At 48.5% G+C, this 22,472-nt stretch overlaps 1 protein-coding gene and 1 long non-coding RNA gene across 4 annotated transcripts in view; one reads left to right on the plus strand and one right to left on the minus strand.

The window, feature by feature from the left end:
- The first annotated feature begins 4,237 nt into the window (after positions 1-4,237).
- The window catches only part of DDC (dopa decarboxylase), a 77,165-nt gene continuing 58,930 nt past the window's right edge, over positions 4,238-22,472 (plus strand). The window contains exons 1-5 of one of the 2 annotated variants that reach the window (XM_055589649.1): positions 4,238-4,438; positions 6,701-6,814; positions 9,503-9,622; positions 17,757-17,891; positions 20,798-20,941. In XM_055589649.1, the coding sequence (XP_055445624.1) occupies positions 4,238-4,438; positions 6,701-6,814; positions 9,503-9,622; positions 17,757-17,891; positions 20,798-20,941 (714 nt within the window). Of the gene's footprint in view, positions 4,439-5,090; positions 5,182-6,700; positions 6,815-9,502; positions 9,623-17,756; positions 17,892-20,797; positions 20,942-22,472 lie in introns of those variants that run through there. The other variant, XM_055589650.1, reaches the window with a different exon arrangement.
- Positions 5,149-20,802, minus strand: LOC129658839 (uncharacterized). 2 transcript variants are annotated; one of them, XR_008717528.1, is made up of 3 exons: positions 20,609-20,802; positions 15,356-15,452; positions 5,149-13,987 (listed from the first exon to the last, which is right to left on the minus strand). It is a non-coding gene; the product is annotated as an uncharacterized LOC129658839 (long non-coding RNA). The 2 variants fall into 2 exon arrangements; XR_008717527.1 differs by having other exon boundaries at positions 20,281-20,802.

The raw sequence follows: 22,472 nt of genomic DNA on the forward strand, positions 1-22,472 counted from the left end.
GGGCAAATAGAGGTTGTGAGAATATTTACTCTAAGAAGCCTTTCTTAATAGTCTTGCACAAGGAACAAATCACAAAGAAACAGATCCTGAGATCTGACTACATTAGATTCTTATAGGTCAGAATAAAATTAAAAGCAAAACTAGATCAAATAAAAATGAGGAAAATGTCCGCAAAATATATCACACATAGGGTACAAGTATTTATTATAGGGTGCAAGTATTTATTATATTAGTGTTCTTGTAATTAAATAAGAAAACATCTAAAAATGTAATGAACAAGCAGTTCATTAAAAAGGAAATCCAGGAAAAGAAATCTCACACCACTATCCAAAGTCGTGTGAGAAAACTATTTGTCTTCATAAATCAACGTAAAAGGAAATCATGAAACTTTGCCTGACTGGCAAAGCTGAAAATGTATCTCAAGCCCAGTATTTGCTATTGTGTGGCAAATCTAGAGTTTTTATACAGTCCCTGTGAGTGAGTAATTTGGCAAAAATATTTTCTGGGGACAAGTCTGGCCATATAATTTTAACCAGGTGGCCCAGCGGTAAAGAATCCACTTGCCAATGGACACAGGAGACATAGGGAACTTGGGTTCAATCCCTGGGTTGGGAAGATCCCCTGGAGGAGGAAATGGCAACTCAGTCCAGTATTCTTGCCTGGGAAATCCTATGGACAGAGGAGCCTGGCGGGCTACAGTCCATGGGGTGGCAGAGAGTTGGACATGATGGAATGACTGAGCATACTCACAAAATATGTATCTCTATAATAATTTGCTCTAAAGAAATTATAGAATAAATACTTTTCTTAAGAAAATTTTGACACAAAACAGTGAAGAAACAAAAGATTGAGGTTGTCTACTTCAGTGCTTTATAGAAAGTCTAACAACATGTATTGAATGCTTATTTTGTGCCTCTTTTCCTCAGCTGTTCCCATGTACTTATCTAACTATCATAAAAATTATCTGAGATAGAGCTTTGTTATGGTGTTTGTGTTCAGTTGAGGAAAAGGAAACCACAGGGCATCTATGTCATGCTGTGCAGAGTCTTTTAGTTCTTGATCGTGCAGGGTTGGCCATTAGGCTACACCAACTGTCCCCACTAACGTAGGTGATAACCAGGGATGATGTAGATATTCAACAATAGTGATGCATGTTGTGAACACAGCACATTCACCCTGTGGAACACTATGCAATTGGGAGAAATCACGCAATAGAAAAGTATTTATCACCCTGGGAAATGTACTCATAATTACTTCGTGAAAGAAAACAAGCTAGCAGAAAGATCAGCTGTTTGATGCAATTTTGGTTGAATTTGAATCAAGTCAATTTAAAATATGTCAATTTGAAGTAAAACCTAGTTTTACTCTATGTGTGACATTTGACATAATCAGAGTTGCTCCAAGTGAAAAATAAATTTAGAAGCCTTCAGGCCCAAGGAATTATGAACTTGAAAGTGTACATATAAGGAAGGCTTCATGGCTTTTCACTAAGAGACTTTGGAAATTCTGGCCACGATCTTTTGGATAAGCTCCCTTGACCTTCAGCTTATGAAACACGAAGGTGCAATGGAAACTCAAAGACTCAGTTTGGTGTTTCTCATGCTATTATTTTAGCCTTTGCTGTTGCTGAAATTTAGAATCAAATCCTATATCATATCCAGTCACCGTCACTCATGTGTTCACTATGTGAAAATTGTATCCCCGAACAATCATTTGGATGTGGAGGTTTGACCCAGTCAGTAACCTTGATGGAGCCTGGAACCTTCCATGGGTGCCTTCTATACTATTCACAGAGGATATCTGAACAGAGAACTTTGGAGAGAAGGCCAAGAGAGGAGAGGCACCATCAGGCTGATTCCCCATTTCAGAGACACTCTCCTCAGCCAGACTCAGTCAGGCGTCTCTGAGCCCGCTTCTGAGTGCAGGTTTGCATCTCAGGGAGCTGAGCCCAGCTGTAGCAGAAAAATCACACTGTTGGTTTATCTAGAAAGCTTCTGCCCTTGGGATACAATTCAGCTCTTCTTCCTCCACCTGGACACCCAGCCAAACTATTCTTAGTAAAGTACCATCTGCTTCTTAACTCTACCTATCTTTGGAAATCCTCACTGACCCCTGTTGTATTTGGGAGACAGTCTCCCTCTCCTATTGCAATAGTCTTGAGTAAAATCTGTCTTGATATGTTTAACATTAAAATTGTCAAAAAAAGAAAAAAAAAATCACAGATGATGGAAACAATGGAAGAAGTGTTGATAACATGATCTCAAGATCATCAGCTAGATACAGTGGCTTGTAGAACCATCTCCCATCACTTTCTCCCACAGGAAAACTAATCTTGATTTATGCATCTTTGAACTATTAGAATTAAAAAATGCATCCATGACTTAGCATACAATTGTCTCTTATAAGAAACAACGGGGAAGGGTGTATGCCAGAATTTTTGAGTGGTGGGATTCTGATGAATATTTTTCTTTCTTTGTGTGGTCCACATTTCCAGTTTGGAAAATATAGTCCATGCTTACTATTCATAGATTTTCTATATGCAAGTACCACTGTTTTCAACAATTCATTTGTCTTATTAGTCACCACAATGGTGCCTTTATGATCATTCTTGGGCACACAGACATAAAAGGATTAAAAATTTAAGTTGCCCAAGAGGCTTGTTGCCAGCAGAATCTAATAAGGCTCTGCCTAGTTGCTTCAGCAAGTGGTCTAATTACTGCCGCATCTTTATGTTATTCTTGGTTACCTGACTATTAAAAATGGCCCCCAAATATAGTGCTGACATGCATTCCAGGGGTCCTACATGCAAGAAGGCTGTGATGTGCCTTAGGGAGAAAACACATGTATTAGATAAGTGACATTCATGAGTTAGAGAGTTGTTGGCCAGAAGTTCAAAGTCAATGGGGCCAAGGTGTATTAAATAAAGTACATTTAAAAGGAAATAGGGCTTCCCAGGTGGTGCTAGTGGTAAAGAACCTGCCTGCCAGTGCAGGAGACATAAAGACATGGGCTTGACTCCTGGGTGGGGAAGATCCCCTGGAGAAGAAAATGGCAACCCACTCCAGTATTCTTGCCAGGAGAATCCCATGGACACAGGAGCCTGGTGGGCTACAGTCCATAGGGTAGCAAAGAGTCCAAAACAGCTGAAGTGACTTAGCATGCATACATGCCTGATTTCAAATGGCAAATGTTAATGTCTCTGGACAACAGTAGTAGGATTCAATAGGCCTGGTTACAAATCAAAGCTAATTCCAGCTTTCTTGGGCCTTCCCAGGGGGCTCAGATGGTAAAGAATCTGCCTGCAATGTGGAAGACCTCGGTTCAGTCCCTGGGTTGGGAGGATCCTCTGGAGAAGGGAATGGCTGCCCACTCTTGCCAATAGAATTCCATGGACAGTCTATCCTGGTGGGTTACAGTCCATGGGATCTCAAAGAGTCAGACACAACTGAGCGACTAACGCACAAAAGGGAACAGAAAAAAGATTATGTATTGATTGATTGACAAAAATGTGACTAGAAATGCACAGAAATGTAACCTTGCATTTCCCCTGGGAAAGGTCCAGTGTTTGCTAATTCAGAGTTCATGGATTCTTTTATGGAATGTTACCACCACAGAGGACCAGGATCACCTGGATGTTGTGTGATGAGGAAAGAAGCGGGTTGTATGGAGAGGTGTGGTTCCATCTGGTGATGATATAGAAAGTCAAGATAGAGATAGAAGACTTGCTGATGGGGCTTCTCCTATCCAGGCTCTGCTCATGCTAGACACGGGCCACGTGGCTGCCTTTCTACCTTCCGGAAAGATCAGCATGGTCATCTGCTTTTCTCAGATAAAGAGAGACTCAGAGAGTCTCTGTCCCACAGCCCATGAAGAATAAGGCACGATTTGGAAACCAAGGCTTGTTATTAAAGTTGTGATGGGCCATGGAAATAAATGTGTGCCTGGTCCATTTCATGATACAGACAGGAAAAGAAATGAGACAGAGACGTGGCATTGTGTCTAGCTGAGTAGCTGGTGAATAGTAGAATAAGTACTTTGCTACAGTCTCCAAACTCAAGTGGACATGGAAATTGTAACCGACTCGGAGTCTGGGTGGACTCAGGGGTGTTTGGTTCTCTGCCCCGGCAGCCCCTGTGGTTGGCTTGGATCTGCTCCATTACAGGTGAGGCATCGTCACGTCTGCAACTGATTTCTCTTCTCTCTGTGCAGCTTTTGCATCTGAGGGAGGCCAGTCACCATGAATGCAAGCGAGTTCCGCAGGCGGGGGAAGGAAATGGTGGATTACGTGGCTGACTACCTGGAGGGCATCGAGGGGCGCCAGGTGTTCCCTGACGTGGATCCAGGCTACCTGCGCCCCCTGATCCCCACCACTGCCCCGCAGGAGCCAGAGACATTTGAGGCCATCATCGAGGACGTCGAGAAGATCATCATGCCGGGGGTAAGCCTACATCCATGGTTGAAGAAGGGGAGGGCAGCTGTCAGCTTAGCACCTGCTGGGTGTCAGGCAACGCACTTGATTCATTGCCCCTAATCCTCACAGTCATTTTCTTGGGGAGAAACTTTGTTATTTTCTCTTTTATAGCTGAAACAACTGAAGCCCAGAGAGGTTGAGTGATCTGCCTAAGGTCACACAGCTAGTAAGTGATGGAAGCAGGACTGCAATCCAGATCGTGTGGGCTCCAAAGGTGGCGACTATGATTTCCCTCCAGCCGCCTAGGTTGTTACTGAGCCAACCTGGGTCCACTGGCCCCTGTGCAGTAAAGCAAGTCATCTGACACAGGTTGTGGTGAAGGATAGTGCGGTATTTCTTGCAGGCCTTCAGCAAGGAGTCCAGGACAGCTAACGTTCAAAACACCCAAACTCCCGGTGGGTTTCTTGAAAGCATTGTTAAAGTCTCAGGGTAGTGATCAGCTCCTCCTCTTGTTGGTTGATGGTGAGGTCACAGGGTAGGATCACATGGGTTCACGTGATCAATCCTCAGGTGCTGAAAGGCTAGGAGCTATGTGCTCATGGTCATCAGGTAGTTAATTTCTTCCATGTGGTAGGGATTTTATCATCTGTAAAACAACTCAGGAAGTGCACGTCAGATACTATTATCTGGGTACTGCAGAGAGGAGCCACCGCAAAGGCTATGGGGGAGGGGTCTGTTCCCAGCCCCATAGGGTCCTGCTCGGTTACAAGGTCAGTCCCCTGCCCTGAGACCCTGGGACGTGAGAGAGATGGTTAGTTTCAAATAAGTTAAATCAGCAGAGGGGCAATCAGTGTGTGGAAAAAATATTTCGTTTATTTTATCTGAGAGTGGGCTGCGTGGTGCTGAGACTGCCCAGCGTGGATCACCAAAGTGGGCCTCTTTTTCTGTGGTCCATGAGCCTGGGCGTGGGGTACACTCGGGGCTGCAGACAGACCTGGGGAGCACCCAGGACAGCTGTCTCCCAAGAGTCACTTGGAGGGAAGCAGACAGCTCAAGTTCAAAGGAAACTCCACTGCAGCTCCATGCTGCATGGTGAGGTTTTCCTTGGACTCACCTAAAGGCACGCTCACTGCTGTGGTGAGGGGTGTCAGACCCTCAGCCTCACCCCCTCAGCTCTAGTCAGGAGCGCAGGGCCTGGAATTTCAGACCCTGACACTCAGGATGAGGCACCCCCACCCATGGGGTTCCTGATGGGTTCCTTAAGTCCAGGGCACCTCCCCGCCCTCCTCCTCCCAGGAGTTCCTGTGACATTTGCGCTTTGAGCAGAGAGCAGGATTCTGGTTCTCACCAGCCCAGAGTTTATGCCAATGTGACAAGCCACTCAGCACGAAACCCCTCCCGGGAGTGCAGTTAAATGTCAGACCCGGGGATGGCCCAGCCACTCTGCAGCAGCAGATCCCACCGCTGGCAGCTTGGACAGGTGCATCCTCTTCTCATGGGGTGAAGGCTGGGTATTCAAGGTCAAGGTTCCCGCAGATTTGGATCCTGGGAGGTTCTCATCCCAGCCTTTCTTCCACACAGAGGGTCCGCCCTTTCCATTGCCTCCAACCCCTTACCTCCCGAAGGTCCCACCTGTAGGTACCATCTCACGGGGTTTCCATGAGACTGCCAAACCCAGAAGTTTCTGCTCCATTAGCTGGGAATGGATTGGGCAGGAGAGTGAGGATGCTGCAGTAGGCAGCTGCTGCTGCTAAGTCACTTCAGTCGTGTCCAACTCTGTGCGACCCCATAGACGGCAGCCCACCAGGCTCCCCCATTCCGGAGATTCTCCAGGCAAGAACACTGGAGTGGATTGCCATTTCCTTCTCCAATGCATGAAAGTGAAAAGTGAAAGTGAAGTCGCTCAATCCTGTCCGACCCTCAGTGACCCCATGGACTGCAGCCTTCCAGGCTCCTCCGTCCATGGGATTTTCCAGGCAAGAGTACTGGAGTGGGCTGCCATTGCCTTCTCTGAGTAGGCGGCTGAGGAAACCTCAAAAATCAAATCTCTCTCTCTTTTTTTCCTTTTCTGATACAGACTATTTTTTGGAGCAGTTTTAGGAAAAGCAGTCTCATAACACAAAGAGATGGGATCTCAGGAGCAGCCCCCTTGCTGACACTTCTGGCCAGCAGTTAAAACAAGGTTTTTCTATTAATAGAGACTTGACTCTCTGTGGCAAACCCAAGCACCCTGGCCCCCGCCTGCAGGGCTGCCCCCCGGCCCCAAGTGACTGCCCGTGTCCCACACAGGTGACCCACTGGCACAGTCCCTACTTCTTCGCCTACTTCCCCACGGCCAGCTCGTACCCAGCCATGCTCGCAGACATGCTGTGTGGGGCCATCGGCTGCATCGGCTTCTCCTGGGTGAGTGTTGGTGGGGGTGCGGGGGTCCTAGGTTTCCCACATGGGACATGCAGCCAGGACTCAGGCAGTGAGCAGGTGGCGCCACCCCTGTGGGAAGAGAGGGACTTAGGTCTGAGCAGAGGGGCCTTGCGTGGGAATTTGGAGTTCAGGGAAGCAGAGGGGAAGTCTGTCTATATCCAAAAGCCAGTTCTGCACAGCAGTGTGTTTAGAGGTGCTTGGTTTGAATTCAAACCACAGTAGAGGCCCTGGAGTTTCTGCAGCCCAAGCCTGGGGACCTGCATGTCTTCCAAGCAGAACGAGGGGTTTCTAGACCATCTGCAGTTTGAGAAACATGACTGCCCTGGTCCCACGCGCTCTGTTCTTGGCTATGGATGCTATCCAAGGAGGGACCCCCAACCCAACAGAAGTGCCGCTGCCGAGAGCAGGGGATCGGCCCTGCCTCCACACCAACCCCGGGGCATCTTTATATACAATGGAATATTACTCATCTGTTAAAAAAAAATGCAGTAATGCCATTCACAGCAATGTGGATGGACCTAGAGATTATCATACTAAGTGAAGTAAGGCAGACAGACAAAGACAGGCATTATATGATACCGCTTATAGGTGGAACCTTAAAAATGGTACAAATGATCTTATTTACAAAACAGAACTAGAATCACAAACATAGAAAACAAATGTGTTTAGCAGGGGGTAAGGTGGGGAAGGAATAAATTAGGAGCTGGGGATTAACATATATACACTACTACATATAAAGTGGATAACTAATAAAAACCTGCTATATAACACAAGGAACTCTTTAATATTCCATAATGACCCATATGGGAATAAAATCTAAAGAAGAAGGGATATAGGTATACATATAACTGATTCTCTTGCTGTACAGCAGAAACTAACACCACATTCTAAATCAACTATGCTCCAATAAAAACTTTTTTGTAAAAAGTCCTAGAAAGATCCCAGCCCAACACCACAGGAAAGATTCCTGGCTTCCCCCATGCAGAGCGCTCCAGAGAAGGGCCGCCTGCTGACTGTGTAAGGGACCCCAGCGCTGCCCATGTTTGAGGGCCTCTCTCCAGGCCAGGGTCTGCACTCAGCCTTCTGGGCCCAGGGTGCCTGCTTGCTTGTGCTAAGTAGCTGAGCAGACTCCTAACTCCTGACTTGTGCTGAATAACGGCCTCAGGCACTAAGAAGTTGTGAGTTCCTAAACGCCCAAGCTTTGGCGCCCCCGCCACTCCCTGACCCCCAGCTCCGGCCCTCTCCCTCATTGCTCCTCTTTAGCCTGGGGTCCAGAGTTGCTGGGGAAGGGGGCCTCAGCTTCCCAGAGGCAGACTTGGAGGGTCAGCCCTCAACTCTTGCCTTGGTTGTAGCGATTTCTCTTTGGAAGAGCAGCCTGGGTGCTGCCCATGTGGCCTCGGGGACCCTCAGAGCACATGTCCCCTAAAGCACATTCCTTACATCAGACAGGACAGTGGACTCCATTCAGACTCCAACCCAGAGCCTCCTATCCCTCAGGGTGATGGCGCCTGTCCTTCCAGGTCTGTTCTTCTGAGGACGGTCTGGTGCCCTGGGGCCTTGGAGGGCTGCCTCACTGTCTCTAAGAGGCACTGGCCGAGCCCTGGCCTCTGAGCAGTGAGGCAGGTTCCCATACCTGGAGTGGGCCTTGGCCAGGATGGGATGGAGGGGGGGGCCCTCTGGATGGTGCTGCCCCACAGTATGTAGGGAACTGGGGCACGTGTGAGGGCCAAGGGCACCCAGAGCACCACAGTGAGACCCACATGGTTGGAAAGGCTGGTTCATCTGCAGGTGGGGCCTATGGCCAGCTCACCCCCTCCGAGCCCAAGGAGAACCATCCCAGAGCTTGGAAGGCAAGATCAGAGACTGGGAGGTTCCTGGGGCTTCACCTCCTCCACTCAGCCCATCTCATTCCTCTCACTGTGGCTGTGGACCGGGGTCCACCAGAGAGGCTTACTAGATCATTCTATAAACAAACAGACGGCTGAATGAGGAAGCTGGCCTGGGAACGTGCGGCTGTGGGGCAGGTCATCGCAGAGGTCGATGCCTTCCTGCCCCGCTATCCTCCCAAGTCGTGGCTGGAGACCATGTTTGAAACTTTGGGAGATGTTTGAATAGCACCTGGGATCAGGCGATTTTAATCTAGAGGTCAGTGAATGAATAAAGCCTGCTGTTGCTTCTGAAATTCAGCCAGATCTAGGCCCTTGTTCTGGCACCAGCCCCTAAAGGTTTATGATGGAGAAGCCCTGGAGGGCAGAGGACCCAAGCCTGTGGGTGAGGCAGGTAGAGATTTGCAAACCCCGTGCAGAGAACATGGACTCCAGCAGCCAACCTGGGCCTCAGGGAGCATGGCTCCTTCCTGGCTCTCCAGGGCCAGACGGAGCAGAAGGTTATGGGTGCCAGCTCTCAGCACGAAGTCCTGCCAGCCCCTGCGACCTGGGGCTGCTGGGGGGAACGGTCCAGCCGCTGCTGCTCCAGAAGCTCCACCTTGTGCAAGCCCACCTTCAAAGTGAGTCCCATCCAGGGATGGGCCTTTTGAAAATGTTCAAAACCTTTTGCTCAATTGATCAAGGGCAGTAAGGAAGTTTCCCCTGCTTGTCATACCCCTGGATCCCAAGCTGGCGGGAAACTGAGGGCAGCTGCCTGCGGTTCATCCTTTCCTCCTGCCCACAGGCTGCCAGCCCGGCGTGCACAGAGCTCGAGACAGTGATGATGGACTGGCTGGGGAAGATGGTGCAGCTGCCAGAGGCGTTTCTGGCTGGAGAAGCTGGAGAAGGCGGCGGGGTGATCCAGGTAAGGTGGAGAGGAAAGGGTCCGGATTCTGGGGGTGCAGGTGGGCAAGAGGCCCGCAAGCATCTTGGGTCCTCATTTCTTCTGGAGAATGAGCAGAGCAGAGCCCTAGGAAAGCTCTGCATCTGGTTTGGCTCCCCAGCCATCTCTCACTCCCAGGCCGCTGTTGATGGTGGGCAGCATGGTGGCTGTCGCTTGGCTGGTGCACAGAAGTATACACACAGCTGTGGAGACGTGTGTGGTTCCCCATTGCTTGCCCATCTACCAGAGTGCTTCCCAGGCCCAAACTTCATTTTCACAACAGCGCTCTGATGAGGGACCATTTCTCAACCCCCGTTTTACAGGCGAGGAAACTAGGGCTCAGAGCAGTCAGGTAACTTGCCCGTCGATGCCCAGCAGGGAAGTTCTACAGCTAGGGTCTGAGTCCACACCCATCTGACCACAGAGCCGCAAGCTGACCACCACGCAGGGCCGTCCCCAGCGGCAGCTGTGACCCAGTACTGCGGAGCCTTCTGGAAAGAGCTGCACCCACGGGGACCCACCACTCACCTAAAGATGCTGCCTCTGCGGTGTGATGATCAAATGCGTTCTTCACCTAGCACGTGCCCTTGAGAGTGTCTACGAGCCAGACAGTGCATCAGGGGACGGGACACACGATGACAGGCACGGCGGGACGTCTATGGCATGAGTGCCACTCAGGGAACTAGGACTGCTCAGCCATTTCCTTTCTTAACAGCAAAGAGGGACACCAATTAACCCACCACCCTCGCAGGGAACGCCCCCGCTACTTTGGAAAAAAAAGAATTTCCTTTTTCAGATATCGTCTTCTCAAAGGTTCTGAGAGTCAGTTGCAGCAGCTGTGTTTGTGTCCACTTGGCTGACGGGAGCTGAGGCCCGGATGCCTCCGTGTGAGGTCACCTACTGGTGTGGCCGGATGAGATGGGGGACAAGCCCGTCTCCAGGCTCAAGACTGCTCGACTCACCGGGGTTCTTAAAGGCTAGTGTGTTAATCTGCTGACTAACCCTATTATTTTACAGTTCATTCTGGTGGAAGCCTGATGGATCTCACAGCTAAAATCAGGGTTGATCCCTTGTAAGTCCCAAGCAAGACTCTGTCCTTGCCTCTTCTAGTTTCTAGAAGTTTCCCACATTCCTGTGCCATGGCACCTCGTCTGTCTGCAAAGTGGCTGTGTCCCATCTCTCTGACCCTTCTTTCAGGTCACCTCTCCTCTGACCACAAATGGGAAAGCGTCTTCACTTTTCAGGACCCACGAGATTAGATAGAGTCCATCCAGATAATCCAAGATAACCCCCTCCCCTTCCTGTCAAGGTTCTTAACTTAATCACACTAGCAGGGTCCCTCCTCCAAATACAGTGGGGATTCTCAGCTTCCAGGATGAAAGCGTAGCATCTTTTATTCTCCCAAACAAAACCAGTGCAGGTCAGCGTCATGGAGGGAGGGACCCACAGAGGGAGTCTGACTTCTACCCTCACAGATCTGGGTCAACAAGTCTTTGGTGGGCCCAGGAATAAGCATTCTAACCTGCATGTCAGGTCGTCCTGATGCTGCTTTCATGTCATCTCATTCGGAGATGTTGAAATACTCTTCGATAAACAAGCCTTGTGGCATGACCCAGGGCTGACTTTTCTGTGACCTACAGCCTGCTTCCTCTCTCAGAGTAACTCTTTTGCCAGATCTCTTTCTGATGGTTGCAATGGGATGGCTGATGTGATGATGGACAGTGAGGCATGGCATATTCACAGGACCGATGTTAGTGGCAGACAGAGATATGATATAGGCTGACGTCAGAGGATGAGATGGCTGGATGGCATCACTGACTCGATGGATGTGAGTCTGAGTGAACTCTGGGAGTTGGTGATGGACAGGGAGGCCTGGCGTGCTGCGATTCATGGGGTTGCAAAGAGTCGGACACTTTCTGGATTGTGCGACTGATCTGGATCTGGATTGTATTGGAGTCCTGGCTGTGATGCTCAGATTCATAAAAAGGAGATGGCCAGGATGAGAGTTTTGATAATGAAGTTGACTGTGCATCATTCTGGCAGCTTGGGGTTATGGAATGCTCCCAAGATTAGGACGGTCGTGAAAATGTTTGCGGTGACGATATTGGCAGATTCTGCTAGGGAAAAATAGAACAAACAGACCTGCTACATGGCCCCCGCTAAAGCCAGAGGAGAATTCTCCCTCTGTCAGCTCAACTGGGGCCCTGCGGTTTCTGCCAGTGCGGAGATAAATCACGTCCTGGCTCGGGGTCAGCATGGGAAAATCAGTCACAGATGCTCTTGTGAAAGGATTATGGTTGAGAGCGTCACCGAACCATTTATTAGCAGGACTGATAAGAGAATTGCTGGGTCACTCTATATGAAACTGTCTGTCTCCTGCCCAGCCTGGCCAGGCTCAACCGCACTCCCTCGTCCCCTCCTGCCTCACCTCTCTGCTTATAGCACGTTCCCTCCTGCAACAGCATTTCTGAGTGGTGGCTGATGGAAATGAATCCTTCACTCTGAGTATGCAAAGCTTCAATAAGGTGCTGTGAATGGGACTTAGACACAGCGGCAACAGTGACTTTTCTCACAATGGCAAGCATTTCGGCCACCTTGGACAGCTTTCTGTTGGTCAAGGTGATGCAGCCTGGGGCAACCTGGGAAAAACCACACACAAAGGTCTGAACTCCAAGCCGCTTCCAGCCTGGGGAAGGGGCTGTTACCCACAGCCCCAGCCCAGGCCCCTTCAGCTGCATCTCCCCTTGCTGGGGGGTCGAGTGGCTTTCTGAGAGAGGCAGGCTGCCATGGGGACCTTGCTGGTGAAATCTGTCCGACTGAATTCCAGCCCTGAGGGTGATCTGACATTTCATGACAAGATGGACCCTCATGATAGACCTACTTTTTCTTTCTGATTCCACAATTTTTGTCGAGATACACTTTTCCCTTTTGTGCTATTTATTTTGACCCCACGTCCCAGCATCTGGGAAGCCCAGTTAACCTGAGACTCAGTTCTTCCCTCACCCGGGGACGTTTTCCTCCCACTATAATTTAGTCATTGTCTCTGGGTCCCTTATACTCTGTTTTTGAGGAACTTTAGCCTTCCATGGTTTGGGTACCTCCTCCATAATTTTCCACTTTTATTTGGCATTTTTCCCTTTTCTTTTTTTGTCATTTTCTCCTCTATATTTTCGGAGAAGGCGATGGCACCCCCCTCCAGTACTCTCGCCTGGAAAATCCCATGGACTGAGAAGCCTAGTAGGCTGCAGTCCTTGGGGTCGCTAAGAGTCAGACACTACTGAGTGACTTCACTTTTGCTTTTCACTTTCATGCATTGGAGAAGGAAATGGCAACCCACTCCAGTGTTCTTGCCTGGAGAATCCCCAGGATGGGGGAGCCTGGTGGGCTGCCGTCTATGGGGTCTCACAGAGTCAGACACAACTGAAGTGACTTAGCAGCAGCAGCAGCCTCTGTATTTTAGGGGAATTTCTCGTGGTTTTCTTTATATCACTATCTCCATTATTCACACTGTCAATTGACTACCTTCAGTGTCAATTTTGGCTCTGCTATTCAACTTAAAAGCATCATCTCCTTTCCACTAACAAAAACTGGACATCCGTTAGATAAATGGAAGAGATGCAGAAACACCCTGGGGCAGCTTCCTCCCAGTGTTATTTCAATAGCTGTGTGTATGTGTATAGATACATATGTACGTAATAGAAACAAAATTGGGATAATACATCATGTACATTTCCTGTGTGGTGTTTTGCTTAGTGTTTTGTTGTGGGCTTTTTTCACTGTTTATCTATTTTATCTGTAAACAGTTTTGGCCGTGCCTGATCTGCTCTGTTGCCCATGGGCTGCGGTGAGCAGGGGCTCCTCTCTAGTTGCTGTGTGAAGGCTTCTCACTGCGCTGGCTTCTCTTGTTGCAGAGCCTGAGCTCTAGGGAGCAGGCTTAGTAGCAAACAGGCTCAACTGTCCTGCATGTGGAGTCTTTCCAGACCAGGGCTGAACCCGTGTCCCCTGCACTGGCAGGTGAATTCTTAACCCCTGGACCACCAGGGAAGTCCTCCTATTGTTTAGTCTTTGAGAATATTATTATTGCATGATTTTCTCTTTTTTTTTTTTAAATTAAGTATGGTATGTTTAACATGTATGATCTCCTTCCATTTGCATGACTTTCTATGGTGTCACAATTTATATAAATAGAATATATATATAAATATGTATAGTATCACATCTTTCACTCGTGAGTCATATTTCAAAGGATACTCTTTAGGATGAAGGTCAACAATCTCCTAAGAGGATCCTCAGCTTTCTACTGAGGCTTGCCTGGTTGAGTCCATATTCAGCACGAATGCTCCAGCTCTACCAAAAATCAAAAACAAACAAAAATTTTTAAAAAGAGTTTTTCTGGGTCACTGGAGATCATGACAAAAACAGTTTCGTGTTTGATTCTTTTCAGCAGCCCGAGCTGATTTCTCTCATTTGATACTACTCAAAAATCTTACAGATACCTCATCATCCAAGGCGTGTGTATCACAATAATACCAACTTTGTGTTGAACACCCACTCTGAGTTAGGCTGGGTTTTAGCTTTATTTCTTCTGTTTTTGGTGTTCATTTCTCAACCTCCAAATATTTATGAGGATTGGGTTATCAACAACCCAAGGCTCAGAAGCATAGTGCCTGGGTCCCCAGGGCTTGAGCTAGTTGGAGGCGAAGCTGGTACACAGGTGAGCTGGAGACCAGGGTGTCCCACCAGCCTGTCCCGGGCCCTTGTCTGCTGTGTGAGTGTCCAGAGATGGGCATGCTGCCATGGGCTTCATCTTTAAATTACCTTTTCCTTTAAAGACACTTCCATTTTCTAGAAACAGCAGAAGCCAGGCATTTGTTTGGGACTAATTCTGACATCCCTCAGCCCAGGACTCAATACAACCCCTCTTGGAGCCCTGTCCACCCAGTTTGCAGAAAGCAGTTGATCGTGTCTGTGTGTGAGGCAGGAAGCCCACCCTTCCCTCTGACAAGGCTGATTGTCTCTAATTTGCAAGGGCTCGGAGTGCCTGAGCCTGGTAACAGCCGGGGGCCCTCAGATGTGGGGGGTGCTGGCCCCTCAGGGCCATAATCACAGCTGCCAGGCGTCGGCCCTGTGATGGGTGTCTGCGTCAAATGGCAAACTGTCCTTTGAGCTGGACAAACAGGGCCATGGAAATAGTCTCTTAATTGGCTCTGAAAGCTCTCGTGGAAGAAAAGCCAGTTTCGTGCTGTGTGTGGGGTGACACTTGAAAACCAAGAAAATGAAAGGATGTTCCTGCTCCAGCCAGTGGCAATGTTCACCGCGGTTCTTTCTGCCTTGCTGCAGCCTCACCATGGCAACCTTTGTCTGCAGCAAGAAAACAGAGGTATCCTTACTGCTCTCTGTGCAAGAGCAGGCGCCCCGTCCCTTCCTTAGCCCAAACCTGCTTCCAGCGGAAGCCAGGGACCCACTTGTCCCGCTGGCCCTGTCACCAAGCTGTTACCCAGTCCAAGCCTACTCTGCTCGCTGCACTACAGGCCACTTAACTGAGAGATGTGCTGTTGAGGCAAGGATATTGGGAAAGCTGGCTGGCCAAAAAGATGGAAGAGTAATGTCTCAGCCTTCTTGTTGGGGGTCTGGATGCCAAGTTCTTTTATAGAACAGGAAGGGAGAGGAGTTGAGGAAGCAAAGTAAAACAAAACAAAACACTCTTGCAATTACCTCCTAGAATGGCATGCCTCGGGCAGAGGATGATGCCTCGGGCAGAGGATGTGTTACTTTCTTCCTTCCCAGGTGGTTCAGTGGTAAAAGAATCTGCCTGCCAATACAGGAGATGCAGGAGTCAGTGCTTTGATCCCTGGGTCGGGAAGATTCCCCTGGAGAAGGAAATGGCAACCCACTCTAGTATTCTTGCCTGAAAAATTCCATGGACAGAGGAGCCTAGTGGGCTACAGTCCATGGGGTCACAAACAGTTGGACACAAGTGAGCGACTGAGCACTCCCATCCACAGGTGGACAGGGTCCTGAACAAAGGTACTTTGGTTTAATATTCAAGCAGGAGGGCAGGGTTCCCTGGGGCAGGTCATTGTGTATAAACAGTATCCTTTTAGTGAAAAAAGCAATGGGAAGCAAAGGTTAAAGTAAAAGAAACAGATTTCCTACAATGAAGCCATGCCTCCTCTAGCCATTGCACTTATGGATGCTTGGCTGACAGTTTTTTCATCGGACATATTTATGAAAAATCGCTTTTTGTTGCCTGAAGAAGGGGAGTTTCTTTCAAGGCATGGACAGCACCTAAAGGAAAACCCACTGTGAACTGCTGTGGTGATTCAAGCCTTTCCTTAGAATATGGTTCAGAGAAGCATGGATGCTGGAGGGTAGTGGGAGTTCCAAGGCCTCCGACAGAGGGTGATGTTGAGGGCGAGCTGCACTCTCACAGGAGTGTCAGGGGAAGACAAGGACACACACCCCTGGGCCCGTGCCTTTCAATGAGCTTCCCATGTCAGTGTGTATGAAGGAGGCAGTGGATTTCCCTACTTTCTTCAATTTAAGTCTGAATTTGGCAATAAGGAGTTCATGATCTGAGCCGCAGTCAGCTCTCGATCTTGTTTTTGCTGACTGTATAGAGCTTCTCCTTCTTTGGCTGGAAAGAATATAATCAGATTTTGGTACTGACCATCTGGTGATGTCCATGTGTAGGGTAATCTCTTGTGTTGTGGGAAGAGGGTGTTTGCTATGACCAGTGTGTTTTCTTGGAATTAAGATTACAGATGTGTATGTAAGAATTTATGCATTAGAGCTACACAGTTCTACAGAACTATAAATGTTTTTATCTTATAAATTTCTTTCTCACAGTCAACAAAACTTTTACCTTTTACACTTTTTCTTTCTAACGGTAATACTATTCAGCTCATGGTCTCTTTCAGGATTTACACAAGATTCCATGATCACAAGTGGAGTGGTCCCTGCAGACAGATGTGGGTTTGCTTCTAACCATACTGCTCATTTACTGTTGATTTGGGGCAAGTTACCTAAACTCTCTGAACATAGGTTTCCCAACTGAAGATGATACAATTAAAAATGAGCTTAGTTTGCAACATAGATGGGCTGACGGAGTGGGTGCTGAATTTATATTCTCTTTGACCGCCGCCCACCCTCAGAGGAGTGAATTTTGCATCCTTGATTCCTTTGCCAAAATAAGTTGTTGACAGTCATTGCATTAGCTTGATAAGGCTGCCTCAAGGAAGAGGCAGAGACCAGATGACCCAGGCAGCAGACAGGGTTGTCTCATTGTCCGGAGCCGAGATGCCTGAGGTCACGGTGGCGGCGGCTGACATCCCCGAGGCCTCTGCCCGTAGCTTGCACGCAACCGTCTCCTCCCTGAATGCTCATGTGGCCTCCCCTCTGCGTATGTGTGTGTGTGCGCGCGCACACACACACGTGCACATGCGTGCACGCAGGCACATGTGCTCGGCTCCTCGTCCTATGAGGACACCAGCCAGGCTGGGCCATGGGCCCCTCTAAAAGGCTCATTTTGACTTTGTGATCCCTTCAAAGATTTTGTCTCCATATGTGGTCACATCCTGAGAAACTGGGAGTTAGGGCTCCAACATATGAAATCTGGGGGAGAGGGATTCAGTCTGTAACATTAGTGACTGGGGAACACCCTCCAGGGCAATTTCTGGGTCTTAAAGAAGAGGCAGCCCCTTTGTGAAAACAGACAAATGTGTCTGTCCAAGTTGCGGTGTGTGTGCAGCTGTGCCGGGAGCTGTGCCCTGGGTCCCATTTCCTCCTCTGGGGGAAATGGACCAGCACCTCCTGTCCAGACTAGACAGTGTCCATGGGAATGTGTCTGCCAAGTCTGGTAGCAGTGAGGCCTAGTAAGTGCCAGTAAGTGCTGGTGGGTATTTTATGAAGCAGGCAAAGCAATGCTGAGTTGATAATAAGAGCTGCCGTGTCAGTCACGGGTGTACAGCCTTTTCCCCATGCGTGGGAGAATGGACTTGACAATTTCAGATGTGTCTTCTAAGAAAATAGGAAGATCCCACATCACATCTCTCACATTTAGAGATGATTCCCTGGCTGCAGTTGGAAGGTCCTGTTGACCTTTTCTTTGACTTAGGGAACTGCCAGTGAAGCTACCCTGGTGGCCCTGCTGGCCGCTCGGACCAAAGTGACCCGACGCCTGCAGGCTGCCTCCCCGGAGCTGACGCAGGCTGCCATCATGGAGAAGTTGGTGGCCTACGCGTCTGACCAGGTGAGTGCAGTGCCCAAAGCCTCCTTGAGCCTCCTGGGGTGGAATGGTTTGTGTGGTGTCAAGTCAAAACCACACTGATGACTTCCTGGTGGTCCAGTGGTTAAGACTCTGTCTCCCATTGCAGGGGCTGTGGGTTCTGTCCCTGGTCGGGGAACTAAGGTTCCATATGCCTCAGGGTGTGTCCAGAAATTAAAAAAGAAAAAACTATAGGGCTTGCAGTATCCTTTCCAATCCAAGAACAGTCCCCCAGGTGTCACTAAGCTAGGGACCTCTGCTAAAGAAAAGATATAGGCTGCCAGTGGGAACTTAACAGATTAGGTTGGAAAGAGAATAAACGTGCCGTGAAATCACCCCGACCCCACCTGTCCCAGCTCATGTTGAGGCCATCTGGCTGCCTTCAGCACGGCGTAGTGGAGCCCCATGTGGGGCTAAGGGCTCAAAGACCTGGGCTCACGTCCCAGCCCTGCTATTTTAAATTCTGTGATCTCAGGCCAATCACGTCAGTTCTCAAAGCCTTTTTTAAACCACCAGACAGGGTCAAAAGGGCCTGCCACCTGGTGCTGCTGCTCTGCCAGCTAGCTGTTGACCCAAGATGAGGGATGACGCAGTGCTTTGTAAGGTTTAGAGATCTCTGCAAGTGGGGACATCTAGGCCATGATCAGTTCCCATGATCAGCCTTCTTGAAAAAGGTTAAAAGCCAAAGCAAAGTGAACCGGGAGTCAAGAGGGCACCCAAAAAATGGTTCCACAAGGAATAGCTGATTTAGCTTTGCCCACATAGTATTTTAAAAATCTTTTTATTGTGGCAAAAGTCACATAACATAAAACATGCTATTTTAACCATATTTAACTGTACAGTTCAGGCTTCCCTGGTAGCTCAGATGGTAAAGAATCTGCATGCGATGTGGGACATCCAGGTTCTATTCCTGGGTCAGGAAGATCCCTGGAGAAGGGAATGGCTACCCATTCCAGTGCTCTTGCCTGGAGAATTCCATGGACAGTGGAGCCTGGTGGGCTACAGCCCATAAGGTCACAAAGAGTTGGACCCAACGAGTGACTAACACACATGCTATACAGTTCAGTGGCACTAAGGACATTCACACTGTCGTGCAACTCTCACTGTCGTCCATCTCCCAGATTTTTCACCTTCCTAAACTGCAACTCTGACCCACTAAACACTAAGTCCCCATTACCCCTTCCCTCCACACCCCTGGAGGAGGGGGAGCCCCTGGCATCTACATACTTGCTGACTCTATGAAATTGATTTCTAGGTACCTCATGCAAGTGGGATCAAACAGTTTTTGCCTGCTCAGACTGTACTTTGGAGCGTGTTTTAAGGGTGACTTAGTGCACACCCTATAAATAGATTGTACCTTCTCTTCCTCTGCGCTGTGCAGTATGTTCTCATCAGTCATCTATTTCATACGTAGTCATGTGTATACTTCAGTCCCAATCTTCCACTTTATCCTACCCCCTTCCCCCCTTGATGTCTGAAAGTTTGTTCTCTGTATCACTGATGTAATATTTTTAATGAATTTGTTAAGCCAGGCACTTCAACTGTGACAGCTTTGTTCTAGGGAATAAACATATGTAGCCTGAAATCAAATATAATATGCATACTTGGATGCTTTGTTGGGAGGATTGTCTCTGTGTGCACTCTAACTCCTGGCGCTAGAGCTGCCCACAGGCCCACAGAGGAAGAAAACTATTCACTCCTATTTATTTCTCCCTTGTTTCCAAGACAGACATGAGCAAACTTTTAAAAATGCATGTGTAGGTCTCTATGTATCTATGTTGAGATAAGTTGCTATGAATGTTAGGTGGTAGCCTTTCCCAGCAGGGTTTTCATGAGGGAATTTCACCCAAGAGAAGTGATCCGTGGTGTTCTCTAGATTCTTGAAAGGATGCTGTGTGGCTAGTACTATCCTAGATGACAGGAGTCAGGTGGGTTCATTACATCGAGTGGACAGCCGTGGGCTCTAGGGCTCAATTCTGTGGCTTTGGGTTCAGGTTTCCAAGGAGCAGGGTCTGATGTGGGGCTTTAGGGGTTTGCCATTTATTGAGGGATGCTCTTTGGGGAAGATTGTAGGAGTTAGGGAAGCCACATACACAGGGAAGGAATGAGCAAGGATGTGCCCTCTGGGAGAGTCACCTCCCATCAGCTCCTCCTGAGTGGAATCTACATTTCAGGTGAGCATTAGCCCCCAGGAGCATGGGGTCAAGGTGCTGGTTGTAAACACATAACTCTATCACCTTGCTCCTCATCTGAGGGCAAAGAGGACGCACAAACCACAAGGAGAGCTACTTTTGAGCATCGTCATATATTTTGCATGCAATTTTAGAGCCTCAGATGATAAGAGTGGGACTAGGAGCTTACTAAGAACACTTACAAAGTAATATCATCATCAGGTGATGTTACTAGGTGTCATTTTCCCAGCTGTGCTTCCAAATGAGCATCCACTGCTTGTGTCGAATTCAAACCAGTGGACGAAAAAGCCCTCAATACAGCTCCGTATAAGACTGCCCTGATGGCTTGCAATGCAGGAGACACAAGAGATGGGGGTTCAATTCCTGGGTTGGCAAGATCCCCTGGAAGAGGAAATGGCAACCCACTCCAGTACTCTCGCCTGGGAAATCCCATGGACAGAGGAGGCTGGCGGGCTACAGTCCATGGGGTCACAAAGAGTCGAACACGACTGAGCACGACCCCACACTCACCTGCGGGCACAGCCCAGCACTCTGCCATCTGAGTTGGAATCATGAAACTCGGAAGTAGAGTCCTCAGGACCTGAAACAGCTCCTGGCCTGGAGCTGCAGGGAGTTGGGGGCGGGATCGAGGCTCTGCCTCCTGGTGCTCAGGAGGCATGCAGAAGCTGCTGCAGAGTCTAACCTGGCGCTCTCTTGCAGGCACATTCCTCCGTGGAAAAAGCCGGCTTAATTGGCGGAGTGAGATTAAAAGCCATCCCTTCTGATGGCAAGTTTGCCATGCGAGCTTCGGCGCTGCAGGAGGCCCTGGAGAGAGACAAGGCAGCCGGCCTGATTCCTTTCTTCGTAAGTTCCCCGGGCCCCACAGGAGTGTCTGGGCCCTGCTGGGGCAGTGGGTCGGGCCTGTGGTGACATAATCATTTCCTGGCTGCCGCGGTGGTGACGGGCCAGGCATACTCAGGTCAGCGCTCCTCTCCTTCAGGGCGGCTGGAGCAAAACGCCAATGATTTTCCCTTCCGCTTGCGTGAATCTCAGAAACACAGAATACCCAGCCCAGGGGATACGGCTAAACCAAAAAGTCTTGCTTATGCTACCTGTTAAAAATGATACCATAGGGCACACCCTTGACATGGTAGATGAGTGACAGACATCGGAGTTAGCTGAGTTAAAAATAAAGTGCACTCTCCACCTAGAGGGGTGTCCTCAGAAGATACTAAGATGCATCGCTTGTGAGAGAGGTGTTGCAAGCCAGCAGTGATTAAAATACAATTAAATAGGATATCATTATAACATCTAACTAACCAAACATCGGCTAGTTTTGCTGTACATGGCTGGGCCTTTTCTAGTGGGGAGGAAGCAGTTGCTGTTACAACCGGAGCCTGGGAGCTGTCCTGCCTGGCGTGCCACGGCGTCGCCTCACGGCTGCACTGGGATGTCGGGTGGGATTGTGGCACTGGCCCCGTGCGGTCATCTGGCTACACTTTGGAGTCACCTGGGGAGCTAAGAAGAATGCCGATGCCCAGGCCCTGCTCCAGGCTCTCTGGGGATCATGGTAGATATTGGAGTTGCTTCCCAGCAGCTTCCAGATTCTGCTGTGCGCCCAGGATTCCATGCTCCTAGGCACCCATCCAAATCTGGGTACTTCCGAGTTGTAGAGCAAGCTAGGTTCAATAGACTCTAGGTGCCACATGTTTATAACTTCCCTTACTTTTTAAGAGTTACTCTTTGAGATGAGCTTTTTTATCCAAAAATTGTTTTGATCAATTCAAATTTACCACCATTTGTTGAATAACTAACATGTAGTCTGGGGGAGGGACGGAAGGCATGATTTTATACATAATTTGATCTTGATTCAAGGATTTTCCAAGGGAATAAGGAGCATAAACAAATAATTGTAGAAACATCAAGAAGTGTCAGGCTGTTGAGTCTGAAGATTTCTTTCTATATTTTGGACTATTGTTGGAAATCAGTCCTTTATCAAGAGGTGTGCTTTGCCAATGTTTTCTCCAAGTTGGGGACATGTTGTTTCATTCTTAGAAAGTATCTACCACAAAGAAGTTTTTAAGTTCATCTCATCAATTTTTTTCATGGACTATGTCAGTAACACCTAAAAACTCATCTGCAAACCCAATATGTTTCAGATTTTCTCCTGTGTTAGCTTCTAGGAGTTTTATAGTTTTGTGTTTTACCTTTATATCTATGGTTCATTTTGAACTGTTTTTTGTAGATGGTGTGAGTCTGTATCCAAATCCATTTCTTGCATGTGAATGTCTGTTCCAGCACCATTTGTTGAAAAGACTCTTCTTTTCCCATTAAACTGCCTTTGCTCCTTCGTCACAGATCAGGTGACCATATTTGTGTATGTCTATTTTCGGGT

Source organism: Bubalus kerabau, chromosome 8, assembly GCF_029407905.1.
Source record: "Bubalus kerabau isolate K-KA32 ecotype Philippines breed swamp buffalo chromosome 8, PCC_UOA_SB_1v2, whole genome shotgun sequence".
NCBI lineage: Eukaryota > Metazoa > Chordata > Mammalia > Artiodactyla > Bovidae > Bubalus > Bubalus kerabau.